Source organism: Camelus dromedarius, chromosome 6 (assembly GCF_036321535.1).
Source record: "Camelus dromedarius isolate mCamDro1 chromosome 6, mCamDro1.pat, whole genome shotgun sequence".
Taxonomy (NCBI): domain Eukaryota; kingdom Metazoa; phylum Chordata; class Mammalia; order Artiodactyla; family Camelidae; genus Camelus; species Camelus dromedarius.
Window position 1 is genome coordinate 62,683,810 of NC_087441.1, and position 27,714 is coordinate 62,711,523.

General features: G+C 39.7%; 1 protein-coding gene across 1 annotated transcript; it reads left to right on the plus strand.

Moving 5' to 3' along the window:
- TBX18 (T-box transcription factor 18) lies at nucleotides 1–27,714 on the plus strand. Its single transcript, XM_031456001.2, has 8 exons — nucleotides 1–624; nucleotides 1,827–2,031; nucleotides 4,196–4,297; nucleotides 7,287–7,458; nucleotides 14,580–14,747; nucleotides 18,267–18,331; nucleotides 24,488–24,582; nucleotides 26,129–27,714. Exons 1-8 carry the CDS (start codon nucleotides 318–320, stop codon nucleotides 26,851–26,853), a joined length of 1,839 nt encoding a protein of 612 aa, XP_031311861.1. The 5' UTR covers nucleotides 1–317; the 3' UTR covers nucleotides 26,854–27,714.

Here is a 27,714-nt window from a genome sequence, read left to right on the forward strand (position 1 = left end):
GGCGCATCAGTCGAGGCAGATCTTGGAGCAGCAGGAGGAGGTGGAGGGGGTGGGAGCGAAGAAGTCCATCGGTGAGAGCGCGCGCGAGAGACCGAGGGAAGGAAACTTGGCGGGCGCGTCGCTGGTTCCTCGGATCCCAACACAAGCTCGAGAGAGGAAACGCCAAATTTGTTTTTGCTCTCGGCGGGGAAGGGGGCAGATCTCGGCCTAAGGGAGGCCCCGAGAGTCGTTCATATTTTGGTGGGACAAGGAGAGCGAGTGTGTGCGTGTGCCCGCTTGTGTGTATATGAGCGAGGAGCGGGCGCCGGGAGGCGGGGATGGCCGAGAAGCGGAGGGGCTCGCCGTGCAGCATGCTAAGCCTTAAGGCGCACGCCTTTTCCGTGGAGGCACTGATCGGCGCCGAGAAGCAGCAACAGCTTCAGAAGAAGCGGCGAAAGCTGGGCGCGGAAGAGGTGGCGGGGGCCTTAGATGACGGAGGCTGCAGCCGCGGCGGCGGCGCTGGCGAAAAGGGCTCCTCTGCGGGAGACCAAGGCACTGCGCTCCCGCCACCGGCTGGGACGGCATCCGGGCCCACCCGGAGCTGCGCAGACCTGGAGCGGAGCTGCGGCTCCCGGGGAGCCGCGGGTGAGTCGGCCCCTTCCCGCCTAACTACTTCCCGGCGCGTCCCCTCCGTGTCCTGCCGGCCCGCACCGCCGCGGGGAATCTGAACTTAGGCGAATTGTGGGCGTGCGCTCTCGCGCGGTGCCCCTACGTGCCCGAGACAACTCAGCCACAAGCCGGCTTGCCGTGGGTGTCAGGGCGCAAAGCTCGCCACTGCCCCAGCCGCTCTCGCCACGCAACTCGGCTCACCCTCCAGACGGTTAAAATGCCGCTTCCAGCCTCGCTCCTCAGGCTGCAGCCGCCCACTCGGCGACCCGCGCCCTCAGCAGCTGCAGTTTGTGGCGCTGGGCGGTGCAAGATCTGTGCTTTCCGCATCTGCCTCCCTTGGGGTTCCAGACCAAGGGCGCTCTTTTTCCTTTCCTAACTTTTAAAAGCACGGAAGTGGGGGGAGCGACGGCATACCCCCCTCCTTGAAACTGAAACGAATGCCTAAACCGTTTGGGCACCAGGAAGAGGGCGGCGTATTTGCAAACGTGGTTTCCCGAGGGGTAACTGAGCGGTTCCCTTCCCTTCCCCTCTTGATTCCCATTGCCAAGGCCGACGGCGATCGTGGGCCTATGTTTCTCGCTCTTCTCTATCCTTCGCTGCTTTGCTAAGAAGCTCTGGGCTGCTGGGGAGTTTGGCTGGAGCGCAATGCGAAGAGCATTCTAGAGGATGCCTCCAGCCGGGCCCAAAGCAAGGCTCCTCGGACGCCTATTGCGAAGGGAGGCCCAGGCGCTTGGGACTAGGGGCCTGGGCTCCAGGCGCTTTTGCTCCGTGCTCTCCGTGGCGCAGGGTGTGTAGGAACCTGCGCTGGGGATCTGGACTCGGGAACCCAGTTTTTGCTCCTTTGGGCTAGCATCCCAGACTCTGGCTGTGGCACAAAACTTATTCTGGGGCCTTGACTGGGCGGAAGCGGCGAGGGTGGGGTGGACGTGTCCCGTGCACCTCTGCAAGAATTGGAACTTGAGGGGAAGAGGGAGCATCAAGCGTCTGGCCCTTCGGCTGGCGGAGTGGGTGTTTATCCACGGGCCTGTTTGCTATAAGGACCCGATGGCAAGAAAGCTTCTTCTTTCCTCCTGGTCCTTTTCCTCTCTTTTGCCGCCCTCGGAGGGGAATCCGTCTCCCCACCGGCTTCCCGTCTCTAGCCCTCACCGGTTTATCCTCCTCTGCCCTTTGCTGCCCAGGCGGCTGTGAGGACGGCTTCCTGCAGGGAGCTTCCCCGCTGGCGTCCCCGGGAGGCTCCCCGAAGGGATCCCCGGCGCCCGCCCTGGCCCGGTCCGGGACCCCGCTGCCCTCGCCGCAGGCCCCGCGGGTGGATCTGCAGGGAGCTGAGCTCTGGAAGCGCTTTCACGAGATTGGCACGGAGATGATCATCACCAAGGCGGGCAGGTAAAGGGCAAGCTGGCGCGAACGACCCGGCTCTGGCCTCACCCCACCCCTTGGTGGGTTAGAAAGAAGAGCCTACAGCGCAGTGGGGTCTCTGGTTAGCTGTTTCTACTGACAGAACAAGGCCCGGGGTAATAGTTCACTTGTGAGGCTTGCTTTGTCTTCCTAGCCCGGAGTGCAGTCAGTGAGGGACACAGCCCGGCTGTCCTCTCGTCGGATGCTGGGGAGAAAATGAATGTCGCCGCGGAGGCCGTCCTGGTTATTTTCGGTGTCTTCGTGCAGGGTAGTTATAGATTCTTGATCACACTTTACGGCCGTTCAGGCATTTATCTAGGCTTTAGTTATTTTTCTGGAACTGTGGAACAGATTAGCCACCCTTCCCCCCCTTTTTGTAAACGCAATTTACTCTTCAGCAAACTATCATTTTCTTTTTTTAGATTCAAAACTTCCAGTTGGTTCTTTATCAAAAGATTTGCTGGCAGTATGAGAACGTGATGTGTTATGCTATTTTGATATTAGACTAGGATGAAAATTACTGGAATCACCGGTAATAGATGCTTAATCTCTGCAAAAATGATTGCCCTGATTTTAAAAAACCGTTCTGTCAGGAGATCCACAGTTACGTGGTTACATTTTTTTCCTAAATGAAATCCAACAAAGTAACCTAAATTTGCTGAAGAATACTTAAAAAATGTACGTTGTATCTGCTTTTTGAAAGTGTGAAATTTGCACATCCATCAGCTAATAAAATAAAGTGATTTGTTGCACAAATCCTGTTAATTTGGGGGAGACACAGAAATATTTGGGTTTTAAAGTTTTCAGTTCTTTTAGTGAAGTGAAATCTATGAATAATATCCTCCTTAAAAGAAACTTTAAAAAGCACACACAACTCTTTGAGGGAGTACACATGGCAAAAACCTGGATAGCATAAAAGTATCCAAACTTATTAGAAATTACAAAAACATATTTTATTAAATCCATATGCTACCTTCTACATTTTCACAGAGCTTTTATTAATGATCCAAATTCAGTCTTCAACAACACAAAGCAACAGTTGTCTTATAAAGGATGTAGTTAAAGACCTTTACTCTTTATCTTACAGGTGCACTGAAATAACACTGAAACAGCTAGCGTATTAAACTGTTCTCATGGCTAGTTAGGAATAATAGACTTTCTTTTCTCTGGAAGTGGTCTTTAATGGCATTATTGTAGGAAACATTTCTGGTAAATAACAGTACTAAAATTTGTGTTATAAGGTTAAATTAGCAAAAATTAGATTAACTGGAAAGGTCCTAGGCATAAATCATTAGACGAAAGTTTAAAAAAAGAACTGCTCTATTTTTTTTAAAATATATACAATAATTTGCTGTTGTATTTCTTGCTACTGTGCCCTTTTAAAAAGATAGGTGCATTTACTTTAGCATCTCCTTTGATATGCATCTCTGGGAAGCCAAGAGAAATGTGAATTTTCATTTGTTTTCATTAGCAAAGTTTTCGAGTTAGCGTGGTTAAATAAGAAAGTATTTTCAGGGTATGGTGGGGGAAGGAATGATTTGGTAAATATACATTGTGTTTAGTTTCTGCTTTCAATAAAGAAGTTTTACTATACCTTTCAAATTTAGAGCAACTTTTGCACTTCACCTTTACCATGCTGCAGACAGGAAGTCCTGTCTCAATAAAGAACATATTGTTTGGTTATGGCATGGCACATTGGCTCCTTGTGGTTTTTTATAACCCTTTTAAAATTTCACGTTATAATATATTTTATCACTTTTAGAAATTCAAATTTTCTATTTCTACCATTTGAAACACTTTATTATTTGTAGTATTAAAGTCAATATGCTTACTGATTTTTGTTTAAAAAATTAAGTGCTTTCTGTGCCATTATTTCTTCAGTGTACAATTTTTTTCTTTTTTCTTTTAGCTATACTGACGTTTCAGTAAACATGAAATGCAAGTATAGGGTACAACAAATTAAATTTATGTAGCTCGGTTCTGATATGTCCTGTATTCTGATTCTTTGAAATACATTACAAAAGTGAACGCTATAAATTTGTCCATATGAAAAACACAGATTTGAGAGTTTTCTCTGCTTATTCATTCTCCAAGCATAATCATAAACAAACACAAAACCCAAACCCTCTCTCCTCCCCTCCCTTATACCTAGGCGCATGTTTCCAGCAATGAGAGTGAAGATTTCTGGATTAGATCCTCACCAACAATATTACATTGCCATGGATATTGTGCCAGTGGACAACAAAAGATACAGGTACAATGATCGGATGGGTACAGAAAGATAAGAAAACACTGGGGGTTTACAGGCTATGCCTGTTTGATCTGTGATGACTCTGATATTTGTTTCCTGAAGCCTGTAGAATTCACACATCCATAATCCAACCCCGGTCAGTTTCAGTAGCCCAGACAGTTCCTTCTCTTGCAATAAATGTGAAAACTTATTTTTTATTTTGCTTTTAATAGATACAGAAATGTCTTCAAGTGCTGAGGAATTTTAATAAGTGGCCAACTTAATGTTGCTAAACGAAATGTGTCTTTTATATTGATTCACACTTCGATTAGGATTTTGAGATGAAATATTAAATAATGCTTGTAGATATAACATTTAACAAATTGTTTCATTTTCTTCGTGATTTTTTCATCTTTAAATAAATTCCCTTTACTTGTTTACGTACAGAATCATAACTGTTTGCAGTCTTTTTTCCTTAAATTTGAGAAAATTATTCAAGATTTTTTTAGACTTAAAAAAACAAAGTCTCATAATTCATTATGATATAAAGACATCTTCAAAGGGGTAATAAATTTGTTACCTTGTTTTTTGGTTGGTAGTTAACAGTAATTTTTTGAAAACTTTGTAATGTTTGGATTTTGAGAGACTATATTTATCTAGATATCAAGTAAAGTTGGAAAAGATACATTCTTTAGTATAAAACCAATGTTTGATTTTCTTCTTGCAAGCTATCAAATTGACAATTCTTTTTATTTTCCCGAGGAGTTAAAAATGCTAATATTCAAAAAAAGGACATTTTGAGGGGAGGATCAGACAATGCTGCTTTAAATTTTGGTCTTCTTTCTTTCTGTTTTGTTTTGTTTTTTAAATAAACAGCTAAGGCATTTAGTAAGTTTTTAATGAAATCAGATTTGGTTTTTATCACTTTTTAAAATTTAGGGAGTTGCTTTTTTGAAAAAGGTTTATGGTGTCAAACGTATACAGATTTAATTAGTACAGGAACACAAAAAAGGGTAATAAAAGGACAGTTTTATTATTTGTGTTCTGTGTATAAGTTGCATCACTTATTTTAATTAAATAACCCATTAAGGAGTTTTGCTAAAATTATCTACTACATGACAGAAGGTAGAAAGCATTGAAATTTATTCTTTAAATATACTTGGTTTAAAATCCATATTCTAATTTGAGTTTTGTGCTGAGGAAGATAGTGTAATTCTAATGAGCTTAGAAATTATTCTTTTCTTTTCTAAATTGCTTCCATATATTTTGGATGATTTATTTTACTTAACTGATTCTTATTATTCTCACACAAAGCCAGAAAAATTTCAAGTATTAGTATGAAGATGCCAGATTTTAAAAGATCAAACTTTAAAACATAAATTTGCTTTCACTTACATTTCTTCTCAAGAAAAATTTTGTTTTTAGCGTTTGTATTTAGAATATTTCACAAAGTGTATGTAACATGTAGCATTTATTCTGCTAATGGATGTGTGTAGATTTTTGAACTATTCAATATGCATACTTTCCCAAGGTTTTGACAGCATATTACTCTATTTATTTTGGTGATAACTCTGTATCTATAGTGCCACTTTTTTTTTGCATTTCTAAGATTGCATTTTATTTTCCAACTAAGAGTGATATTTGGTCAAATGAAAAGTGATTGTGATTCATTAGAACGTACGATTAATGATCACAAAAGCTGCACTTAGGAGCTTGTTTTTTTGAATTATACTGTATAGATTAAAGGAAGTTGTTTTATTATTATTCTTAATTTTGTGACTATGTATTTTTTCCCAAGAAGAGGAATTAAAGAATAGAAGGCATATTTAAACTCAAAAGGAGATGAAATATGTGACCATAGTTGAAACCGTGGGCCTCACCAGAGATATTATGAAAATGTTTCATGCTATTTTAAAAAGGACCTTGCCTATTATATTGGTAGAATTCTCTGAGACTATTCATAAATTGTTGCTTTAAATTGTATGGCATATTTTAAAACAAATGAAAGAAAAACATTCAAGTATATAATTTCGTTTTCTACCCTTTTCTAAGTCTATCAACAATACACTAGTTTCTAGTTTTTGAATTAGTGTATTTTAAATTAACATTAATAAGTAATAATCTGAATATAAGATTAAACATTATGGTCTTATATATTACTTGAAACATTGTTACTTAAGTGTATTATTCTTACAGAGTCAATATATTTACATACATAAACAAATAGAATAGGATGTTTTGTCTCTTATTTAGAAAATTAATGCTAATTAGATAGACCATATTTTTTAAAGTTTGATATGTATTATAATTAGTGGTATTAAAAAAATTTAAAGAATATTCTTACAACTGTCAAGAAAGAGAAATATAAGAGGTAAAGGGCTATATTTTATGATTATACAATCTTTTAAAATTAAACTGAATATCCTGTTTATAGTGTAATAGGGTTAGAAAAAATAATTCTAAATGATAATAGAGGAAACTTTTTTCCTATGAAAATAAACGTGCTGAAACTTCTGACAACTTCCCCTTGCCTTCCTACCGTCTGTCTTGTTAGTCTGTACATAAGCCTAAAATTGGAATTGATACAGGAAGTGGGACACTTATATCTCTCAAGTGTTTCTGAGATTTACTTAAAGGTGGGCTTGACAACTTAGTGGTTTCTTCATGTCAACTGAGTATCCAGACGAAAAATGGAAAATATCAAAATATAGACAGAATGTCTAACATGAATTAGTGTGATTCAGAAGAATTAAAATACTTGCATTTATTGTGGGGGTAATGTGCATATTTTTCACTCAGTCCTTAAAACACCACTTGGAGCAGTCAGTAGACCATCACTACCTCAGAGAGTTTTTTCAAAGTGTTTGAAATCTTATTTTATATGCATTGAATGTAAAGAGTAAATTGTTGTATTTTAGACTTAAAAAAGGGTGCACATTATTTCTCAGTCTACTCAGTTGGAAATTTCAAGAAAGCAGTTGTCCACATACTGAGCCTTGTCATTGCCTTGTAGGTATGTTTACCACAGCTCTAAATGGATGGTGGCAGGTAACGCGGACTCCCCTGTGCCACCCCGGGTGTACATTCATCCAGACTCGCCTGCCTCGGGGGAGACATGGATGAGACAAGTGATCAGTTTTGACAAGCTGAAACTTACCAACAACGAGTTGGACGACCAAGGCCATGTGAGTAGATGGCCTCCCCAACTCACTGCCATTGGACGGTGGGGCCATGCCTATACTGTGCCTGCCTGAAGGAAATGAACTTTTCTTAGACTGTGATTTCCTCTCCTGGTTGATCAGCCTGTGCATGCATAATCTGTGCAAGATCAAGGCTGCATTTGCATCAGCGACTGCCTGTGGCCAGAGTATTCTATGAAGCATTCATAGGTAAAACTAGATATTGCATTTGTAGTGGAGTGCAAGAACCTTAGACAGACATTTTTAACCAAAAATTTTGTTTGAAATCCCATGAGGTGCTAATTATTACACTCAGAATATGAATTCTTGGCAAATGGGTGAACAGGGATAATGACATTGTGTCCTGCCCGCATCCAGGTCTTTTCCCAGCCGAGGTTCATTGCTTCTCAACAGTGACCTGGCTTATGTTGTTTGTGTGTCCATCCTCAAGTTCCCAATTGTTTTGTAATGACATCTAGTGTGTCAAAATATGTTATAATAATAATTCTTTTTAATCTTAAAACTGTTGAAATATGATATATATGTTAAAGTCAGTCATTTCAATAATATAGTCCTTTTAACACCTTATTAATTTTTATGCAAGTTCCTAGGCAAGATTTTGATGTTATTATTTTAATAAATAAGGAACTCTGAATACATGCTGATTTCTACTCAAAGCTAGCATTTCTATTAGATTTCTGTTATTTGAGAGAGTTTTGACTGAGGCAGGATTGAAATGCCTTTTGAAGAGTATATTATACATAAAAGGAATACCAACTAGTTCATTTCTCAAAGATAGCATATTTATGGGCAAATCTTTTAAAACAAACATGCAAACTGTCACAAGCTAGTAAGTAAAACAGTGTGGACACGGTGTGATTTGAAAGTTCCTAGACAATATCTTAAGCAATTAATGAAGACATTCAAGTACAAACTGTGTTGTGGTACAAATGCAATATCTGGATTTTTTTGACTCATCTCACTCAAACTGCCAGTGCTTTTGTTTATTTGTTGCCTTATTTGATTGCTTTTGTTTATTTGGTGCTTTATTTCATTTAAAACAAAATCGGAAAAGTAACAGTACATTTCATTTTTGAATCCAACTTCATACCCTATATTTTAGTACATTACTTTGCTTTCTCTTCTTTTTTTCTTCATATACACAGTCAAATTATAACAATTAGCTTTCACTTGACATCAGTGAAAGAATGCTAGTTTTTTCTGTCTCACTGAGGGAGCTGACTGTGAAATTTTGCCAGTGTGCCCATTGAAGTCTTTATTTTTTTTAGAATAAAAAATTAAAAATAAATGGCACAAAGTGTTACTGGTTTTCAAAAGCTTAAATATACTCTACTCATAGTTTGAGAATGTATCTTATAAAGAGATAATTGGGCCTAAAAACTATACACTGTCATATATAAGGTACAAACTCCTTTAGGTAACTTCAGTAAATACAGTCATTTTCTAATTCTGATTCTTTCAGTTCATATTACTGGCTTTGTATCTAATATCTAACATATCTACAATACTAGGTATGGATCTAGTAAATGATCAATCTGCATGAATTTTTAATTTCATAATTTCACTAGAATTCATTTAAAACAATGTTTTCTAGAGAAAGAGAAGCAATAGAATATATATTATACGTATATAATATATATTATATGTATATAATATATATGGAGAGAAAGAGAGTGATTTATTTTAAAGAATTGGCTTGCACAGTTGTGGGGGCTGGTGGGTCCGAAATCTGCAGGATAGGTTGGCAAGTTGAAGACCCAGGGAAGAGCTGATGTTGCAGCTTGAGTCTGAAGGCAGTCTGGAAGCAGAATTTCCTCTTCCTCAGGGAATCTCAGTCTTTATCTCTTAAGTCTTTCAACTGATTGGACAAGGCCCACTCATGTTACAGAGGATACTCAAAGTCTACTGACTTCAATGTTAATCTCAACTGAAAAATACCTACACAGCAACATCAAAACTGGTGTTTGGCCAAGTATCTGGGTACCATGGCCTAGCCAAGTTGACACATAAAATTAACTATTATGTAGCAGTTGTTTAGAACACAAAAGAATAGATTGCAAATTGAAACACAATTGTTTATACCTATGTAATTATAATCTTTCACTATGAGGAAATACAAAAACAAAACATAACAGAAAACAGGCAAAGTCTATAGAAATGTGTCATCTTCCAGTAAAATTTTTCTTTTAAGGTTGTGGCAGGATGTAATACTTTAATGAAGGAAAGTAATTAATGTGTGTGGGGAACAGGGGGAGAAAGATATGTATCTGTGCATTATGGAAGCAAGGAAATTGCCATTGCAAATGGTAAAAATGTAGGTATTGCTTGATACTAGAAAAGAATGCAGGAGGGAAAAATGCTCTTTTCCATTATTTATTTAAACAAAGTTTTGAAGACTTTGTAAAATGCAGTATGAGATGAAAAGCCATGGGCTCTGCCTTCAGTGATCTGGCAGCCTAGATGCGGAGAGAAGACACACACACAGATGACCGTGCAGTCAGCACAGAGCAGTGTGGCTGCCCTGCTGTCCCAGCCAGGAGAGGCTGGGAGGGCTTGTGAAAGTGTCTGTTGTGTTTATTTGCTCACTTTGACGACCCCAAATGAGGTTACATTCTAGATGAGGGATTCGTTTCTTATTTTATTATTGATGGGATTCAGGGTCTAAGAATACAGCAGGACAGCAGGACTGTTGTGCTGGGACTGACTCAGCAGTCAGTTTCCTGGCACGGAGACCTCTCTGGGTCTCTTGCCTTCTGCCTTCATACGTTTGAGCCCCACTCCCTGCCCCTCATGCCAAATCTAAAGGAAGTGACGCTAATCCCTAACTCATCAAGCTGTAGACTCAAACGAGAGGTAATTTTCTAATTTGCTTTCTAAATTACTTTCTTATTTTTTTTTCCTCTCAGTTCCCAATTTCACTCTGCTAAAGATGTACAAGTGTTCAACATAGCGACTTGAGAACTCCATGTGGACCTGGGGCTTTTATTAAATGCAGAGAGATTGCAGGAATCAAATTGTCACAGGGCTGTGAGTGGACCTAGGATTGCATCAGACATGAGATTCTGTGCCATTGTGATTTCCCCCAAAGTGATTTTTCATCTTTCAAATTCCAGGGATTGTTTAGAGAAGAATATTGGTGAGAATCTAGATACAGAGAAATGTCCCACCACTTGAATGTTTCAAAGACTTTATAATCCCTACTTTCTCCTTGGGGAACCCATAGCCAGCTTTATCTTGGATTGTATGCAGACCAAGACTGGTCCTTGGGCTGCCTCTGTGTGGATGATCACCATGTTTGGGTGGGGTATTTCCTTGTCATCATTGCATATTTCACTTAGAATTTGCTGTCTGGAGGGAAGCATTTGGATGAACATTTCCTTGCAGAATTAAAAGACATTTCACAGGCAATGGTGCATTGTAGATTTCAGCAGGACTCATACTTGCACTGCTGGGATGCTTTGGAAGGATGCATGAGCAGGCAGCCACTGCCAGGGGACCTGTGGGAGGGTCTGTTCTTCCAGCTGCTGAGGATTCAGTGATGTAGAGTCCCCCAGGCTCTGAGTTTGTCCTCATCCTTTTCCCATTTCTTCTTGAGAATCAAGTTGGGAAGCAAGGGGTCACCGGGGAGATTACTGAGATCTCCCGGATGAAAGGAGCTTGCAATGGCTTACAGATCTAACACATTCAGGTTCATGAGCATATCACTTTGGCTCTCTGAGCCTTGGTTTTCTCAAGGGTTATAGTGGAACCAGAGAATTCTGAGTGAATCAAATGAGGTGATGAATTTGAAAGTCCATATTTGTAAGAAGTGGTTTATATGTCGCGTCACGCCAGAAACAAAACAAGGCCACTTGGCTATGGAGCTTGTGACCTGATGTAACTGCCTTGACTCCTACCAATTAAAGCAAGTCAGCCCCTGGTATCACCAAAAATGCACAGAGCCAGGATTTTGTTATCCTCTCCTTCTTGGTCCTTTGCTTGACTTGTTCCAACACTGGCATTTAGGTTGCCTAGAAAATTTCCAGAGTCAGCAGGCAGTGTTTCCCTATTGAGCTGTTTTGTAAGGCACAGCTGGTGTGTCTGTCAAACCACAGGCACTTTATGCCCAACAGATCAGAAATAAGTAATATCATGCTTCTTTTGAATTTTGAGTCACCTAGTGTCTTTAATGTGGAAAAAAACTTGTACTAACCTGTGCATGGGAAAGCACCCAGTGTTTACGGGCATAGGGCTATATGACTATCTGTGCTACTAGGTAATGCCCAAAAGGGGAAAAAAAAAATCCTCCATCTAAACAGAACAGAAAGCATGGAACATACAGATCAGATATAATCATATGAATTTTGGTATTGAGCATTATCATTGTGGTTTCCTCGTTTATAAGGCAAGTGGTTCTCCTGGTTCTCCTAGATTTATTCAATAAGCAAAATATTGTTGACCATCTGTCATTATAGCTTTGATAGCTCATTACAAAGCAAATAATGCTATTTTATAAAGAAGAACTGAGGCTTGTTCAGCATTCCCTAAAAATTTCCAGGAATATGATAAATTCCTCTAGATAATATTGAAAATATATTATTCTGCTCAAATAATTTTTAGATTACTGTTGGCAGCTGCTCTTAAACATACAAACATAGTCATGCATCAGCTATTTCTGTACCCTACCCCAATATACCCACCACAGGTCATTTTGGAAAATCTGTAAGGATATAAACAAATAAATAATATTAAAATATTTATTAAACAAATAAATAATAGAAATCTGCTTGAGACTTCATAAAACAAAAACTTACTTTTCATTGACCAGTAAACAGAAACCTGAATCAATTTCTGTTTCCTTCATTCCAAGTCAGTTCATTCTAGTCTCTGAAATTGACTATGTACTTTATTTTTTGTTTGTTTAATGTACAGTGGCTTTCTCCAATTTTTCTTCTGTTCTGGAATTTGCTGATCATTAGAATCATTAGAATTAAATCTTGCCTTTTCAGATTTTTTACCTAAGATAACATTATTTTTTTCTAACATAACATTTTTTGTTAGACTTAGTATACACACACGTGTGCATGTGTGCACACACACACAAAGAGAACAATGTTTTGCAAAACAGTACTTATCCTTACTATAAGCAGCACACTCTATTTTTCTACTTTATCTTTTTTAATTTAAAAAAACTTTGAAGTGAACAATTCAGCAGCATCCAGTAATTCACAATGCTGTGCAGGCACCACTTCCAACTAGTTCCAAGCTATTTCCACCATTCCCTGTCTGTAAATGTCCAGATCTGCAAATATTTTCTTTTGTAGGTACCTCGCCAAAAGTAAAGGTCCATCAACAAACAAATGGGAAGACAAATTATGTTATATACATAAGATGGAATATTTTTCTACTTTATTTTCTAATTTTATTTATTAAAAAAATTTCTGGTTGCAACCCTTTAAATTGATTTTGTGAGCCACGAATGAGTTACTGAAGTTCTGTCCTTTTTAAGAGCTGGAAAGAGACTTCTCCAGAGGTTGCGGATTCATATTGTGTGTCCCAGGTGATGATGAGGGCTACTGTCCCCACTTCTGCTTTCCTCATACTCATGCTGTCCCGCCATCAAGCGTGTCTGGTGGGCACCACCAGCAGATCTGCTATCCAGGCATTTTCTCTAATGATAGAAAGAAAATGTTAGGGTAAACAAAACAAAACCAAGCCATTGGTTAATACCAGAGGGTGAAGACATCCTCTTGTGACAGCAAACACACTCTACAGGTAGAGGGCAATTTGTGTTTGGGCTGACCAACAACTGATTCTGGATTCTGACTTTGGCTTAGTGAACTGTGCACATCCTGAAAAACATGAGGAAGGTCAACCACTGTGTTTTCCCCAGACTTTTGTTTAAGCATTTCTGCAAACTCCTAACACCTCAAAACCTGAGTTCAAATTGATATAGGTTTGTTAACTGAACTCATTAGTTAAAACCTGAATATGGATTCTTGACAGCAAATAAAAAATCCCATTGGATGGGGCTATTTCTTTACCCCCTTTCTCAGCCTTGAAAGTATAAAACATATAAAGAAGAAGAAAACATTCACCCACAATTTCATCATCCAGAGATGATGACTGTTCATATCTTGGTAGGGGTCCTTTTTACTGTCTGTTTTTATGTAGTTATGGTAAGTTTAAAAACAACTTGGATTCTTTATTCTAATTTAAGATTTAAAAAGAAGCATTTAATTATAAGATTAAAAATGTCCTAAAAGCATTAGTAATGGCTCAATAATGTTGTATCCCATTGTGTGGACTTTCATTCACCTACCCAATCTACTCATGGAAGTGGTTTATAGTTTTTCCACTGTTATAATGGTGCCCTGAACATCTTTGTACATGAAACGCTTTTCTGGATTTGGAATATTCCCTTAGGATGAATTCCCAGAAGTGGAATCATTGGGCAGAAGGCAGTTGAACCATATCATCAGAGTCCTCTAGCAGAGTCTGCAAGCTTTTTCATCCCTAGGCGTCTGGGTCTTGGAAGCCTTGTTGTGATGGAAGCATGGACACTGGGCTCTCCAGGCAAACCGGAGACTTTGTGAGCTGCATATAAAGCAGACCCTGGGGTATCTTTAAAATCCCTTTGCTCTTGAGTTGACATGTTATAGTCAGCAACAGAGGAAAAATATTCTCTGAGAAAATGTTGGTTTGCAAATACTTATTGTAGGAACTGGGTGTGGTGGAGTTCAAATAATCATTTCAATATCATTTTTAGTTTTATTGTTTTGGACTCTTGTGTTCCATTTGGCTCATTATAAATAAAATGCTTATGAGTTTATTCTTGCATTTTAAGAAACAGAAAATTTAATGTTACATTCATATGGCTGTACACAGGGTTCCACCAAAATAATGATTTCTTTTTGTTTTTACTTTTGTATTTTTTTATGCACACTTTACAAATAACTTCCTAGCCACCCCACTCCAATTTTGGTATACTTTATTAATTGGCACCTTCACATCCTTGGCGATTTTTATTTCCAACTAGGGTTTGTTTTACACATTAAATATTTACTCATGGTGTTGAGATTGGGTATAAGTTGCTGACAAATTTGGCTGTTCTTTCCTTGACATAGATTATTCTTCATTCTATGCACAAATACCAACCGCGAGTCCATGTCATCCGTAAAGATTGCGGCGATGACCTTTCTCCCATCAAGCCTGTTCCATCTGGGGAGGGAGTGAAGGCGTTCTCCTTTCCAGAAACTGTTTTCACCACTGTCACCGCCTATCAGAATCAGCAGGTACTGTTCTCGGTATTGGTATCTTTCTAGCCTTTTCATTTCAAGTGCAGATAGAATGCTAGCTCTCCTTTTCACTGTATCTGAACATTATGAATTGTCACAACGGGCATTTACATCCAGAGTAGATATGTATTGTGACAGCAATTATTTATCCATGATTCCCCAGGTAAAGCTACCCTAGTGGGAATTTCTTTAGACCAGAATGTGTCTCATGACTGGCAGTGTAGGTTAACTTTCCATTTGGAGACATTGAATCATGATGTCATAATTAAAATGAAAATATTTTTAATTTTATTTTATTTTGAATGAAGGTATTGGGGATTGAACACAGGACCTCATGAATGCTAAGCACTTAGCTATATCCTTCCCCCCATAATACTGATTAACTACTGTTTCACAATTGCTTTAGTTTTGCTAAAGATCCTACTCTTCTTCTTCTTCTTCTTTTTTGTTAATGAAGGTAGTGGGGATTGAACCCAGGACCACCTTGTGCATGCTAAGCATACACTCTGCCACTGAGCTATAACCCCCACCCCTGGAGTTAGAAAACATGTGTATTGACCAGGAAATAGACATGTGGAATATGAAAAGTGAATTGTGTCATAGGCGTGGGGTTTGGCAGCTCACTCTATTTTAAAATGATAATCCATGTTTTATGGGAAATATTTCAGAAGTATTTATCCCACATAGCCATTTTGGTATATATACAAAAGGGCTGTTTCTTTCAAGATATGCTTTAATTTTGATAGAGGGATGATGCATGCTTGCAGTCAGAGATGAGCGATTATGGAGTAATCCTTTCATAAAATTAGAAGTAAATTGAGAACTGAAATATTTCTTTTCTATATGAGTAAGTGTATGTACTTTTTAAGGTTATGTCAAGTAGGTGGAGAGCTGAAACGAGGCAATTATTTGGTCCATGAAATTCTGGCCAGTTTTCATAAGAAATAGTGATGTAGTTGATGCTGATGCGGTCTGGGGTAGATTTTTGAAAAATTTCAACAATCAGCAGAATTATTTTAGGTCTCTACTTCTCTTTACATACATATATATATATGTTTAAAATGTGGCTTTATAGTCTCTCTGTTGTGTTTTCTGTTGTTTAGAAGCTTCTTGTGGGGAGGGTATAGCTCAGTGGCAGAGCACGTGCTTAGCATGCATGAGGTCATGGGTTCAATTCCCAGTACCTCTGTTAAATTAAAATAAATAAATAAGTAAGTAAGTAAATAAATAAATAAACAAACCTAATTACCTCCCCCCCCCCACCAAAAAAAAGCCAAACTAAAAAATTTTTTAAAAAAAGCTTCTTCAGAGATTTGGACCTTGTCCTGTGCGTCCCCCTTCAGGGCCGAGAGGCTCACCTGCTTCTTCTGTGTGGTGACACCAGTCCCACAGCCGAAGCTGTCCCGTCCTCTCACACTAATATTGTCACACTTTTATATAGGCTTTTGTGAGGGAACATGAAATTAACCTTTAAGTGGGCTGATGACAATTAGGAAGATATTCTTAAAATATATTAGGGGCAGAAAATAAATTTTTTTAAGGAAAAATATAATGCATGAGGAGAAAAGAGCAGAGGCACTTAGCACCTTTGAAACAATCCCGTTCCTCTTTTTTCCCTGTCTCTGTCTCTGTCTCTCTAACACACCCAGTTAGCTGTGTTCAGTGTGTATTTTCTCGCAGCCCCTGTGGTACTGTAAGTGAAATGCAGGGGGCTTTTAGTGCATGTTGATGACTAACACCAATGAACAAACGTTGACAAACCAATCAAGAGGATGGCAAAATTAGAAGGAAGGAAATTGATAATGAGGAAATGCAATCATGTTCTTTTTTTTTCTTTTTTTTCTAACTTCCCAGCTACTATTTTGAAGAACTTCTGGAAAGCTGGAAGGCAGCCATGCCTGGTGGTTACCAGCATGGGCTGAAAAGCCCGGGTCCCGGCCTAGTTCCATGGCCAAGTAAACTTATGATCATAGGAAACTTAAACCAGTACAAAAGAAAACATAACATTGGGATATTAACTACATAGAAGATGCTATGAGAATTAAATGAAGTAATATGCATAAAACTCATATTTCTGCATACATAGCATGCACTCAATAGATGTGATGTCAGTAATAAAAATAATGATAATAATAATTGTGATATAGCTCTGTTTAGACAAAGCACCACTATATAAATCTGTACTCTTTTAAAAAAATACTATTTTAAATGAACATTTAAATTATTAAATGCTTTTTAAGCATTATTTAAATGAACAGAAAATTGAGCTATGTTGAATTGTAAAGAATTCTTTCAACAGCAGAGTGGCAGATATAGCGAATTAATTAGTGGACCCTTACATCTTCTCATTTATAATGGAGTGTAATCCACAAACTAAGACACTTGCATACACCTACCTCGTGTGTTGAGTGACTGGCAAATGGCTGTAAGCACACACAGCATGATATGGGGGACCGCAGATGACTTTCCAAAGATGCCTCTCTGTGCCTTAGTGCCATCCAACAGTGTTCATTTGTCTTTAGCCCAAATGGCACAATCAGAATGATGTTCATTAACTGTGGATTTTACCAAACCAAGGAACACAGAAAACAAAGCATGATGTGCTTCTTAGAAAATAAGCTGTAAATTCCTCTGGGCAAAGAGGAGATCTGGTAAGAAATAGATGGGATTTGTTTATTAGTGTCAATTTCAAGCTGATAACTGGAAAAAAATGTTTTTAATGAGATGATTAGACCATTTGTAAAAAATTTTCTCTCAATCGTGGGGTCTTACTGTGCAAAAGAATCTGGTTATAAGTCAGCAAATTAGAGCTGTAGTTAAAATGAAGTCATTATTCATTTCTCCTACATGTATAAGATTAAATCCCATTGGAACCTCCAAGTTGTGGTCACCTCTGGTTAGACATTCACTGAAGTGCTCTGACCAGGGCACGACGCCATAGATAAAAGAGATGAGAGCCGTAAAGATGATTCAAGGAGAGACAAAGAAAAACAGGGAGGCAGAATTGTTAACGGAGTGTATATTACCTATTTCTGAAGAAGAGAGGGATACATAGAAGGTTAACAACATTCAGAGTATAAATGTCTCTTAAATAGAAGGTGGGTATTAGCTGTTCCCTGTCACCACTATTGCAGGAGAAATAGACACGTCACAGCATTAAAGGGAAGAACCGTAGCTCTGAGAGATTGTCAGACAAAAGGCAAATTACCAACAGATGATTTAGAATCTCCTTCTTAGAGATATTAAAAACAAAGCAAACTTTATCTATTGCAGAATGAAATAGGGGAGAGGGAGTGTATTTTTCACAGCAAACGGATGTCTAAATTGTTACTGAAATTTTCTTGTAGCTTTGCTACTAAGACAATAAAATACATGAGAAATAGGGAAGAGGAACACAGTAGAATCCTCTAACAGTTGATTTTGGACTGACTTACAGTTCTTCCATCATTTCCATTTTTAATAACCTTCCTTGGCATTCACAATAAGATGATGTGATTTTTCCCCCCCACTCTGCAGATTACTCGCCTGAAGATAGATAGGAATCCCTTTGCCAAAGGCTTCCGAGACTCAGGGCGTAACAGGTGAGTCTTAGTGAAGAACGTTCTGACTGAGATAAATATATTTGATTTTTTTAATGGTGAATTTCCCACTACAAAGTAAACAGCTACATCTACTGAAATGGTTTTGAAATCGTTTCTGATGAGGATTTAAATTTGTTAATGCCATTGGGCCTTGGGTGTACCTTATTTTGGGTGCGGCATTGTGGCTTGCCCAGTTCTAAGTTGAACTTTGACGTGTGATGCTGGGGTGAAAACGGAAGTTCTCAGGGTGTGCAGTGCATGCTGCGTCTGGGTCTTGCGGAAACCTGCCCCTCCAGAGCCAGGGGCTTCAATATCCCACGTCAAAATCTGCTCTACATCTGGTCTTGGTTTAGAATTTGCTTAGTGATGTTACACCTATCTACTGATCTGCCTTCGAAATATGACAGAGTTCCTTGTTCCCTCAGATTTCCAATTAGAATAAAAAACTACTCCCCACTGCCAAGACAGCTGATCCTTTCTGGTTTCCAAATTTGTCTTGGCTCTACTGACAGCTGCACACTTGTTTATTTTTTTCTGTGTCGTGTTTTATGGTGTTTGTCCTAAGTGGGAGAGCTACAGTAATGAATTCCACCTAATACTTTTATCAAAAAGCAGATCATCCTAGTTCTGTGTGCCAAGAGTTTTTGAATTTATTGATATGATTCCATTCCAATACAGTTCAGGGGCAACATTTTCTAAAATAACAGTTGAGAGTAATAATAGAATAACGTTCTCCAGATGCCCTTTCAGGGTAAGGCTTTGATTTAAATGGTTTTTTTTTTAAATGGTTTTTTAAAAATGGTTTTTTAAAAAAAGTACTTGAGACATTTTTATCACTTTACTCCAGAAATTATTCTCATACTCCTTGAAAGCTTGGTGTTGATGGGCTGTGTCTACATGAGGTCAAAATTGTCAATAATCTAATTTTCGGGACAGTTTCTCTTAAAACTGTAGAGAGAAAATGGTCAGGTAGTAGTCCACACTTCTAGTTCTTTCTGCTGACTAATTGGGCAAGGTGGGTGTAGACAGAGCGCTTTTCTCAGAACAAACTCAAGTGCTTGCACAAAGACTTGATTTCATCTTCACATGCAAGGGTTCTCTTAAATACCATGCAGTGTGGGGACTAAAGTGTACCGAGAACAGGGTAGAGTAACCTTTTAACTCAGCGCAGGCAGAGCAACAAGACTGACTAGTACCAGGGCTTCCCTCTGAAATCCATCACCCTGTGGGGAGATTGGCAGGTATTCCTACTATGCTGTGTTGAAATCATTCTCTTCGTAGATGTCTGTCTCAGGGTGGAGACAAGCTTTGCTTGGCTTTTGTTATGTTACATTAAGCTGCTGGTTAACGTTGGCTTTTTGGAGGAGTTTCTGAAAGTTGAACCATTTGGCAACTGAGATGGTCACTGGTGAGGTGACTGAAGGGAGTCTCTGGAATGACTGCTTTTCTACCTTGAGAAATAGTTTGATGAAATCTTTTATGGTTTTGGTTAGAGCAGAAGAGTATTTATCTATTTCAGAGCCTTCCTGCATTAATTTCAGTTCACTTTTTTTTAAAGCGGAGAATAAATTTATTAAAACTCAGCTGAAACTCCAGGAGGGCAGTACTGAGGCTTGAGAATATACGGCCAGGAACTATGCCCAAGCTCTTCTGTAGGATCGCTTTAGAAAAGACCTCGCTGCCGTTGACACTGGGGCATCACACTGCTTACACACTGTCGGTTTTTTTTGTTTTTTTGTTTTTTCCAGTTTTATTGAGATATTCTTGACATATAGCATTGTATAAGTTTAAGGTGTACAGCATAATGATTTGACTTACATCATAAAATCATTACTACAACAAGTTTAGCAAACATCCGTCATCTCCTATAGATACAAAATTAAAGAACTAGATAAAAATTTTTGTCCTCGTGATGAGAACTTTAAAGATTTACTCTCTTAACAACTTCCCTATACAACATAAACCAGTGCTAATTATATTTGTCATGCTGTACATTACTGTTGGTTCATTTTAGAAGCAATAGCTTAAAAAATATTTTTAAAGGTGTATTTTGGGTGGTAGTCACAGCGACTAAGCCTAACAAGCAAAAGTGAGAGGACAAGATCCATATTACAAGTTTTTAGGGAGAATTCTAGATAAGTCAGCGCAATGAAAAGGCATTAAAAAAAAACTGATCAGTGAAAAAAATCAGAAGCATTGGTGAAAATAAACCACTATGTTTCTTGTTTGGTGTCATGGGTCAAAATGTTAAGTTCAATAGGAATTTTTTCTTCCCTGTGGCTGTTTCATGAGTACACAGGCATGGCATCCATGGTGCATGCTACTGTTTATTTCCTGATTCCAAACCTTTCAAAGGTTTTAATACACATGCAAAAAATAATGAATTATATTTAACACTTTTTAAAATGCTGTTAAAATTTAAAATTTTTATTTTGCTCCAAACGTTTAAATAACATTTTAGGATAGGAAAAACATGGTGAGCCCATACGTAGCTTCCTTCTTAGTGGAATGTACAGTTTCACTTTTTTCCTCATGAAAATGACCTTTCCTGCTTATCATAGATAAACTCTTCAATGCTCGTTTTGGAATGCTGAATATCTATGAATTGATATTCCCAGTTTTTTAAAAAATCTGATTTTAACATTTTCCACTGGTAAATACAAAAGACACTTATATGGAGAAGAGAGAATTTGGTCACTTTTAAAGATTTCTAACCTACGAGTTATTTTCCCTGAAAAAAAAAAAAAAGCCCAAATTATCTGTGACGCTAAGAGGGTGGTGCTGAGGGTTTGGGGGAAGGGTGAATATGGTTAACTAAATTAATAGAGAAGAAAGCCAGTGAGAAGTTTAAAATATTTCTTTAATATCCCTGGTTTTGTCACACTATTGTTACTGCTTTTTAATAAAATGCTATTTTAATTTTTCCTATACATGAACTAAACAAATTATGCAGGACAAAAAATAAACTCGGACTTGTGATTTTTTTTAAACTTTATAAAACAATTTGCTTTAATTAAAAATTATACCTTCCTGGCTATTTATGGTTCCACAGCCTATTTTATAGGAATCAGTAGCTTCAGCCCTTAAAAGCTCTCCTGCAGGACATTTGCTACGTGAAGGAGAATTTATGTGCTGAGAATAGTTTCATTCTTCAGTTAGGCCTTAGGGTTGACCCTATAAAATGTTTTACTCAGGAAGGTACAAAAATTTCTTCTCTTTAAATACTTCAGGAAAAACATAACCATTTTACTAAATAAACGCGGCCATTTGATAGCATAAATTAGGAGGGCGATAAATGTGGAAATTGTTCAAAGGCATCTTGTATAAATTATCGCCTTGGCTACACTCCTGCAGGAGGTGCCTTTTATCTTTTCTTTAACTAGATGGGAAAAGTCTCCATTACTGAAGAAAATGAAGGCTTTTTTTAAAAAGTCCAGATTCAGCTAATAAATATTTTATAACTGTTTCCTGCAAAATATCTGAAATCCTTTCTGGAACTTGTTGTGTTAAACAGCAGCCTCAAAAAAAAAAAAAAAATCAATAGCTCCAAAGCAGATCACTTGTAGATATGCCACCTTCACAGCATCTCTTTAAAGCTTTGGGTTATATGTTTCTGAGGATCAATAACTTCTCCCTAAGAATTTGGTCTATGGGTTTTATTTGAAGCATAATAAAGTTTACACTGCTAAAGCAAATAACGCAGTGATGTGCGTCTCCATAGTGAATATATTTAGAAATCCTGTAGATGCTCATTAATTACTTCTTAGTAAATTCCCCCTTGAGACCACTTTGGTATCCTGAATATTTAAAACTACAGTTATGAAAACTCGTCAATGTAGTTTGACAAAGCAGTCTGTACCAAACTGTGTCCTAACTTCTTTGGCTTAAAAAAGCTTGTTTCTAGAAAGTCATAAAAATCAAATATTACTACAAGTTAAATATAGAGCAATCAGCTAAATAACACCCAGGATTCATTAGTCAAGTATTCAATGCAGCCTGCAGGCCATGTGGGGTTTGGGGACTGACCAGGCTGCCAAACTGCCCCCCAAATCAATACTTTAACCGACATAAAATATTGCCAAGCAGAGTGATCTTGGATCTGGTTTGTAGTCAGTCACAGGGCCATGTCTGGTTTGGGAAAAATCACTTAGTGGGAAACAACTTTGGAACTAGGAGAGGATTCATAGCTTTGTATTCCAACACTCACTTTGTGGGAAACTATAGTCCAGGAGGTCCAAACATTTACTCAAGGTCACATAGTGAGTTGCAGTCACAGCCCAGTTCTCCCGACCCACGATCCAGTCTCCTTACCACTAAATAGTCCTCCTCTCTGTGGCACGCTGATTCCTTTGAAGCCGAACTCTGCCCTGCACGCTCAGTGCAGCCCGGGTGAGGTGCGTACAAGTGCACTCTGTGCCCTGTTCCCCCTTTGGCAGCCTAGTACCAGCACCTGTGTGGGTTGGTGACAGCTCTTTGCTGTGCTCCCGGACCAGTGCTCCCTGAACCTGTGATTTAAGAGATGAGTCAGGTCCACGTGTGGACTCATGTGACGATGGCTCGTGCACACAAGTCTGTGCACACACACACACCACCCCCCATACACGGCTGTCTCCTTCTATCACTAAGATGGGGTAGTCTTGCCCTCGTGGAGTCATGACAAAAATCAACAAATTAATGGAATCTGCACTGTGAACCTGCTAAGGAAGCAAATTCAATGTGTGAAAACTTGAACCAGAAAGGCAAGTCATGAGAGATGGTTTTATCTGCACACACAGGTCACTTATCATGGGTGTTCAGAGAGCTTTCGCCATGTTATGCAGGGTGCTGTGACTCTGTAAGGGGGTTTCCCCTGGTCTTAGTTCACAGCTCATGACTCGGGGCTGCCGGGAATCCGAAGGAAGTAGCACGTGGAATCTAAGGTATTAAAAATAAGCCCTATCTTTCATATCTACATTAAATACAGATTATCTGTATTCACTAAAACTGTACCTATCAATCACAGAGACATCCAAATATTGTTGGACACTCTGGATGCAGGCATTTCCTATAGTTATGTTTCATGAAAAGCACAACATTACCTAGATTAGCAAATTGCTAGAGGGTGTGGCTCAGTGGTAGAGTGCATGCCTAGCATGCATGAGGTCCTGGGTTCAAGCCCCATGCCTCCATTAAGTAAATAGATGAATAAACCTAATTACTTCACCCCAGGAATTTTATTAAAAAATAAATAAGTAAAAATATGTTTTTTAATGAAAAAAATCAAATTGCTTAGGGCTTAGGTGGTCGTGGGAAGAGTGGTGAGGGCTTGAGAATGTGTTAGCTGAGAACCTAGAGGACTCAGTTATCTGATGTAAAGAAGAGAAGACTCTGAGTCACTTATGGGAGAAGATACATACACTTATATATGTATTTAGAGTAGTCACCCTTGTTTTAAAATATACATATGTCATGTAAATAGCCCATAATTAAGTTATCTTGTCTCTTTAAGTGTCCATTCATCAAGTGTGTGCGTAGGCTTTAAAGTAACGTTGATGCTAATCCTAGCTCCATGTACCCTACCATCCTGTGAGATTGCCTTCCTGCAATGCTCCTGTGTGCTGGGCTGGGACACCAAGGCTGTGCGCCGGAGCCCATCCTGGGTGTAGTAGACATCACACCTCTGAGCTTTTTCTTTGGATGAGTCCTCTTCTTAACTGGCTGCCGAGGCACCCGATGGTGGGCAGAAATGCCTCTTTACAGGGGGGTGCAGGGGTGCTTTCATGGCAGAGGCTTCCTCACTGGAGGGGGAAGTAGTACAACAGGGAGAGAGGCTGTCCAGCCCACAGCAGAGCTTTGGGCTCCCATCAGCTAGGATGGACGCTCTTCACTTCATCTTCTTAGCTCAAGGGGACAGTTCTTTTATCCTCCGAGGTAAGCTTAGTTTTCTGAGAATGTTAACAGGACTTCCTGGGTCATTTCCATCCTCTTGTGCTCCTGGTGACGAATGGTAGCTCATCTCTGAAGAATTTTTCCTGCCTGTGCCGAGGTCCTAACCTGCCAATGTAGGGACACTGTCAACACCAGCGGTGTTTCCTGAGCTGCTTATTACTGGTGAAAACTCCCACTGCTCCTAACTTGCCTCCTTTTGTTCACTCCCACCCTGACTCTTCCATTTAGAATGGGTTTGGAAGCCCTTGTGGAGTCATATGCTTTCTGGAGACCTTCACTACGGACCCTCACCTTTGAAGATATTCCTGGAATTCCCAAGCAAGGTAAATCACAAAGTCGTACATACAGCCACTTCCTGCCTAGACTCGGGCGCTGAAAAATGCACAAGTCACCACTTCCCTCTATAACGGCAGCCTCATCACCAACATCCTCCTATTACACAATCCTTCTTTTCTGTGTGGTATAGGGATGGGCCAGGAAAATGGCTGTTGTGGTCATAGGTTAAGTACTGGAGGTTTTAGGCTGTTTATATATTTCATGACCTTTACTTGACCCTTAAATCCCTTATTAAAATTAGAGGTAGACTAGTTGGCCCTGGTACCAGGGGCACTTTACAAGAAATTAATGATGCTGGTCCTAATTCACCCTTTCTTGCCAGTTCTTTTCTTCTCTTCCTTCAACAGAACTTTCCCTAGGCAGGGCTCTTCTGTTGGACTGATGATGAGGTGGTCAGGCACACTGAGGCAGACTTCCCTGAGCTCGCCTCTGAATATTTCCCACAAGTCTGGGGCTGGTGTGTCCTCAGAGGGAGCTGCAGGGAAAGGGGTGACACGTCCTTCCCTGCTCCGCAGGTAGGACTTGCAGCCCACTCCTGCACTCGGGCTTTTTACCTCTGATCCTGCCCAGCACCCTGGTGAGAATTTAGCACGCTGGGTTTTAGATAATTATCACCGGGCAGTTCGGGCTTGTAGATTATTTTGAGAAGCTATATAAAACACTGTCGCTAAAGCCATGAAGGTTTTACAGCCTGTCCAGCCCATTGGAATTCTCTTCTCTCCCTAAGTTCTGTCAAGTTGCGAACATCAATCTGCCAGCAAATCTAGAGTGGGGAGTCGGCCGCCACCACCATTATTGATTGAATGCAGGGTTAAACACCCTCTCTGTTTCACAGGACTGTTTATTTGCTGGACCTCTGCTCTTGTGTTAGCATGTGATTCACCAACCTGTTTATTGGTTGGAAAGGAGATTTTTGAAGTTCTAGAAGTTATCTTATTGCAGTAGCCCTGAGTGGTACAATCTGACACACACGGATTTCAGTGGGAAATGCCAAGTACGTTTGAGGCAGGATGTGCCTTGGACCAGTTCAACTTTTTCCTTTGAATTCCTTCTTTTTTCTTGCAGGAAAATATATTGACCCAAAGCAAGCACTGCTGAAAGAAAGAGTAAAAGGGGTGGGGTGGGGGGCTGGTAGAAGTGAGGTGATGGTCATACATTTGGAACAAGATACAGAGAAAGATGCAATTTATATTTTACAAAGTTGCTGGGAAAGTCAGTATTTGTGGTGTTTATTATAATAAATGAGAACGTTTTGACAAAGCTCAATGAGGGAGAGGATGTGAAAATTCTGTGACAGTCCTAATATCTCCCCTCCCCCCCAAATCATTCCCTGGGAGATAATTTTCCTTGAAAATATTGAGAGGATCTGTGTTTAAAATATTTCAGTCTGAATACAGTGAACTTACAATTTCTTGAGATTGAAAACCATATCCTTTTCATCTTTGTACCCAACCTTTGTAACAAGCCACGTCTAACTCACGCTGACAAAACTGAAAGGAAAAGATACTCCTTACATTTCAACTTCTTTTGTAGGAAATACAAGTTCCTCCACCTTACTCCAAGGTTCTGGGAACGGTGTTCCGGCCACCCACCCTCATCTTTTGTCCGGCTCCCCTTGCTCCTCTCCTGCCTTCCACCTGGGACCCAACACCAGCCAGCTGTGCAGCCTGGCCCCGGCCGACTACTCCGCCTGTGCGCGTTCCAGCCTCACCCTCAACCGATACAGCACGTCCTTGGCGGAGACCTACAACAGGCTCACCAATCAGACCGGCGAGACCTTCGCGCCGCCCAGGACTCCCTCCTACGTGGGCGTGAGCAGCAGCGCCTCGGTGAACATGTCCATGGGCGGCGCAGATGGGGACACCTTCAGCTGCCCCCCGACGAGCTTGTCCATGCAGATTTCGGGGATGTCCCCCCAGCTCCAGTACATCATGCCTTCACCTTCCAGCAACGCCTTTGCTGCTAACCAGACCCACCAGGGTTCCTATAACACGTTCAGGTTACACAGCCCCTGTGCCTTGTACGGATATAACTTCTCCACATCCCCCAAACTGGCTGCCAGTCCTGAGAAAATTGTTTCTTCCCAAGGAAGTTTCTTGGGGTCCTCGCCGAGTGGGACCATGACGGATCGGCAGATGCTGCCCCCCGTGGAAGGAGTGCACCTGCTTAGCAGTGGGGGTCAGCAGAGTTTCTTTGACTCTAGGACCCTGGGAAGCTTAACTCTGTCATCATCTCAAGTGTCTGCACATATGGTCTGATGAAGCCTTGAAGTTAAACTACATTCGAATCTGGCTAACGTATTTTCTTTCCTCGTTTTCTTTTTCTTTTTGGAAAGCAATATGAATAGAAAATTATCAGTAGCTTGTAAAGAGTACATATAATAGAAAATGAAGGCTCACTGAGTTTTTGACTTTCTGGTGGTGAGATTGTAACGATCTATGGTATATATCTACACTGTGTATGGCATGTGGAGTTTTGCAGCCTACAAAACCACATCCTCCCTCTCTTTTTCCCCTAGTTCCTCCAGTTGCACAGAGTATTGGCGTAAATGGTGTATGTTTAACCAAAGTTCTCAAGCTTTTAAAAAAAAAAAACAAACAGCAAACTTAAAACTTGGCCATGATACTAACCAGACTAAGACTTGTAACTTAATTGATCAGGAAAATGCTCTACCCAGTTTCCGACTTGAAGGTTGATATCCAGCAGTACCGAACACACAAGAGCCTTGTGATTTCTGTTATTCTTGGGCACAGTGTGAGAACCTAAAATGCAGAAGCCGGTTGAAGTCTTAGTGTTAGTTCTGAGGTATTTGTAGTCATGAAGGATTAGCTTTCGTGTTCCTGTTTGTTCTTACTTATCACAGATATTATGGGACTTGGTTCTGTAAAAATTTATAACCCATTATAATTATTTTCTAAAGGAAGATGGAGAGGCTTGTGATTTTTTTTCACTTTCCTTTGGGCTTAGAAGAGATATTTATTCATCTGCAGAGAACAGATTTCCAGTATTTTGGATTTTTTGCTCATTTTATTTAGCTATCAAGTAGACTGTTAAAGAATGTTCTATAAACATTTTAAAATTCTGATCTTCACCAGGGTAAGAATATGTGATAGGAGTGG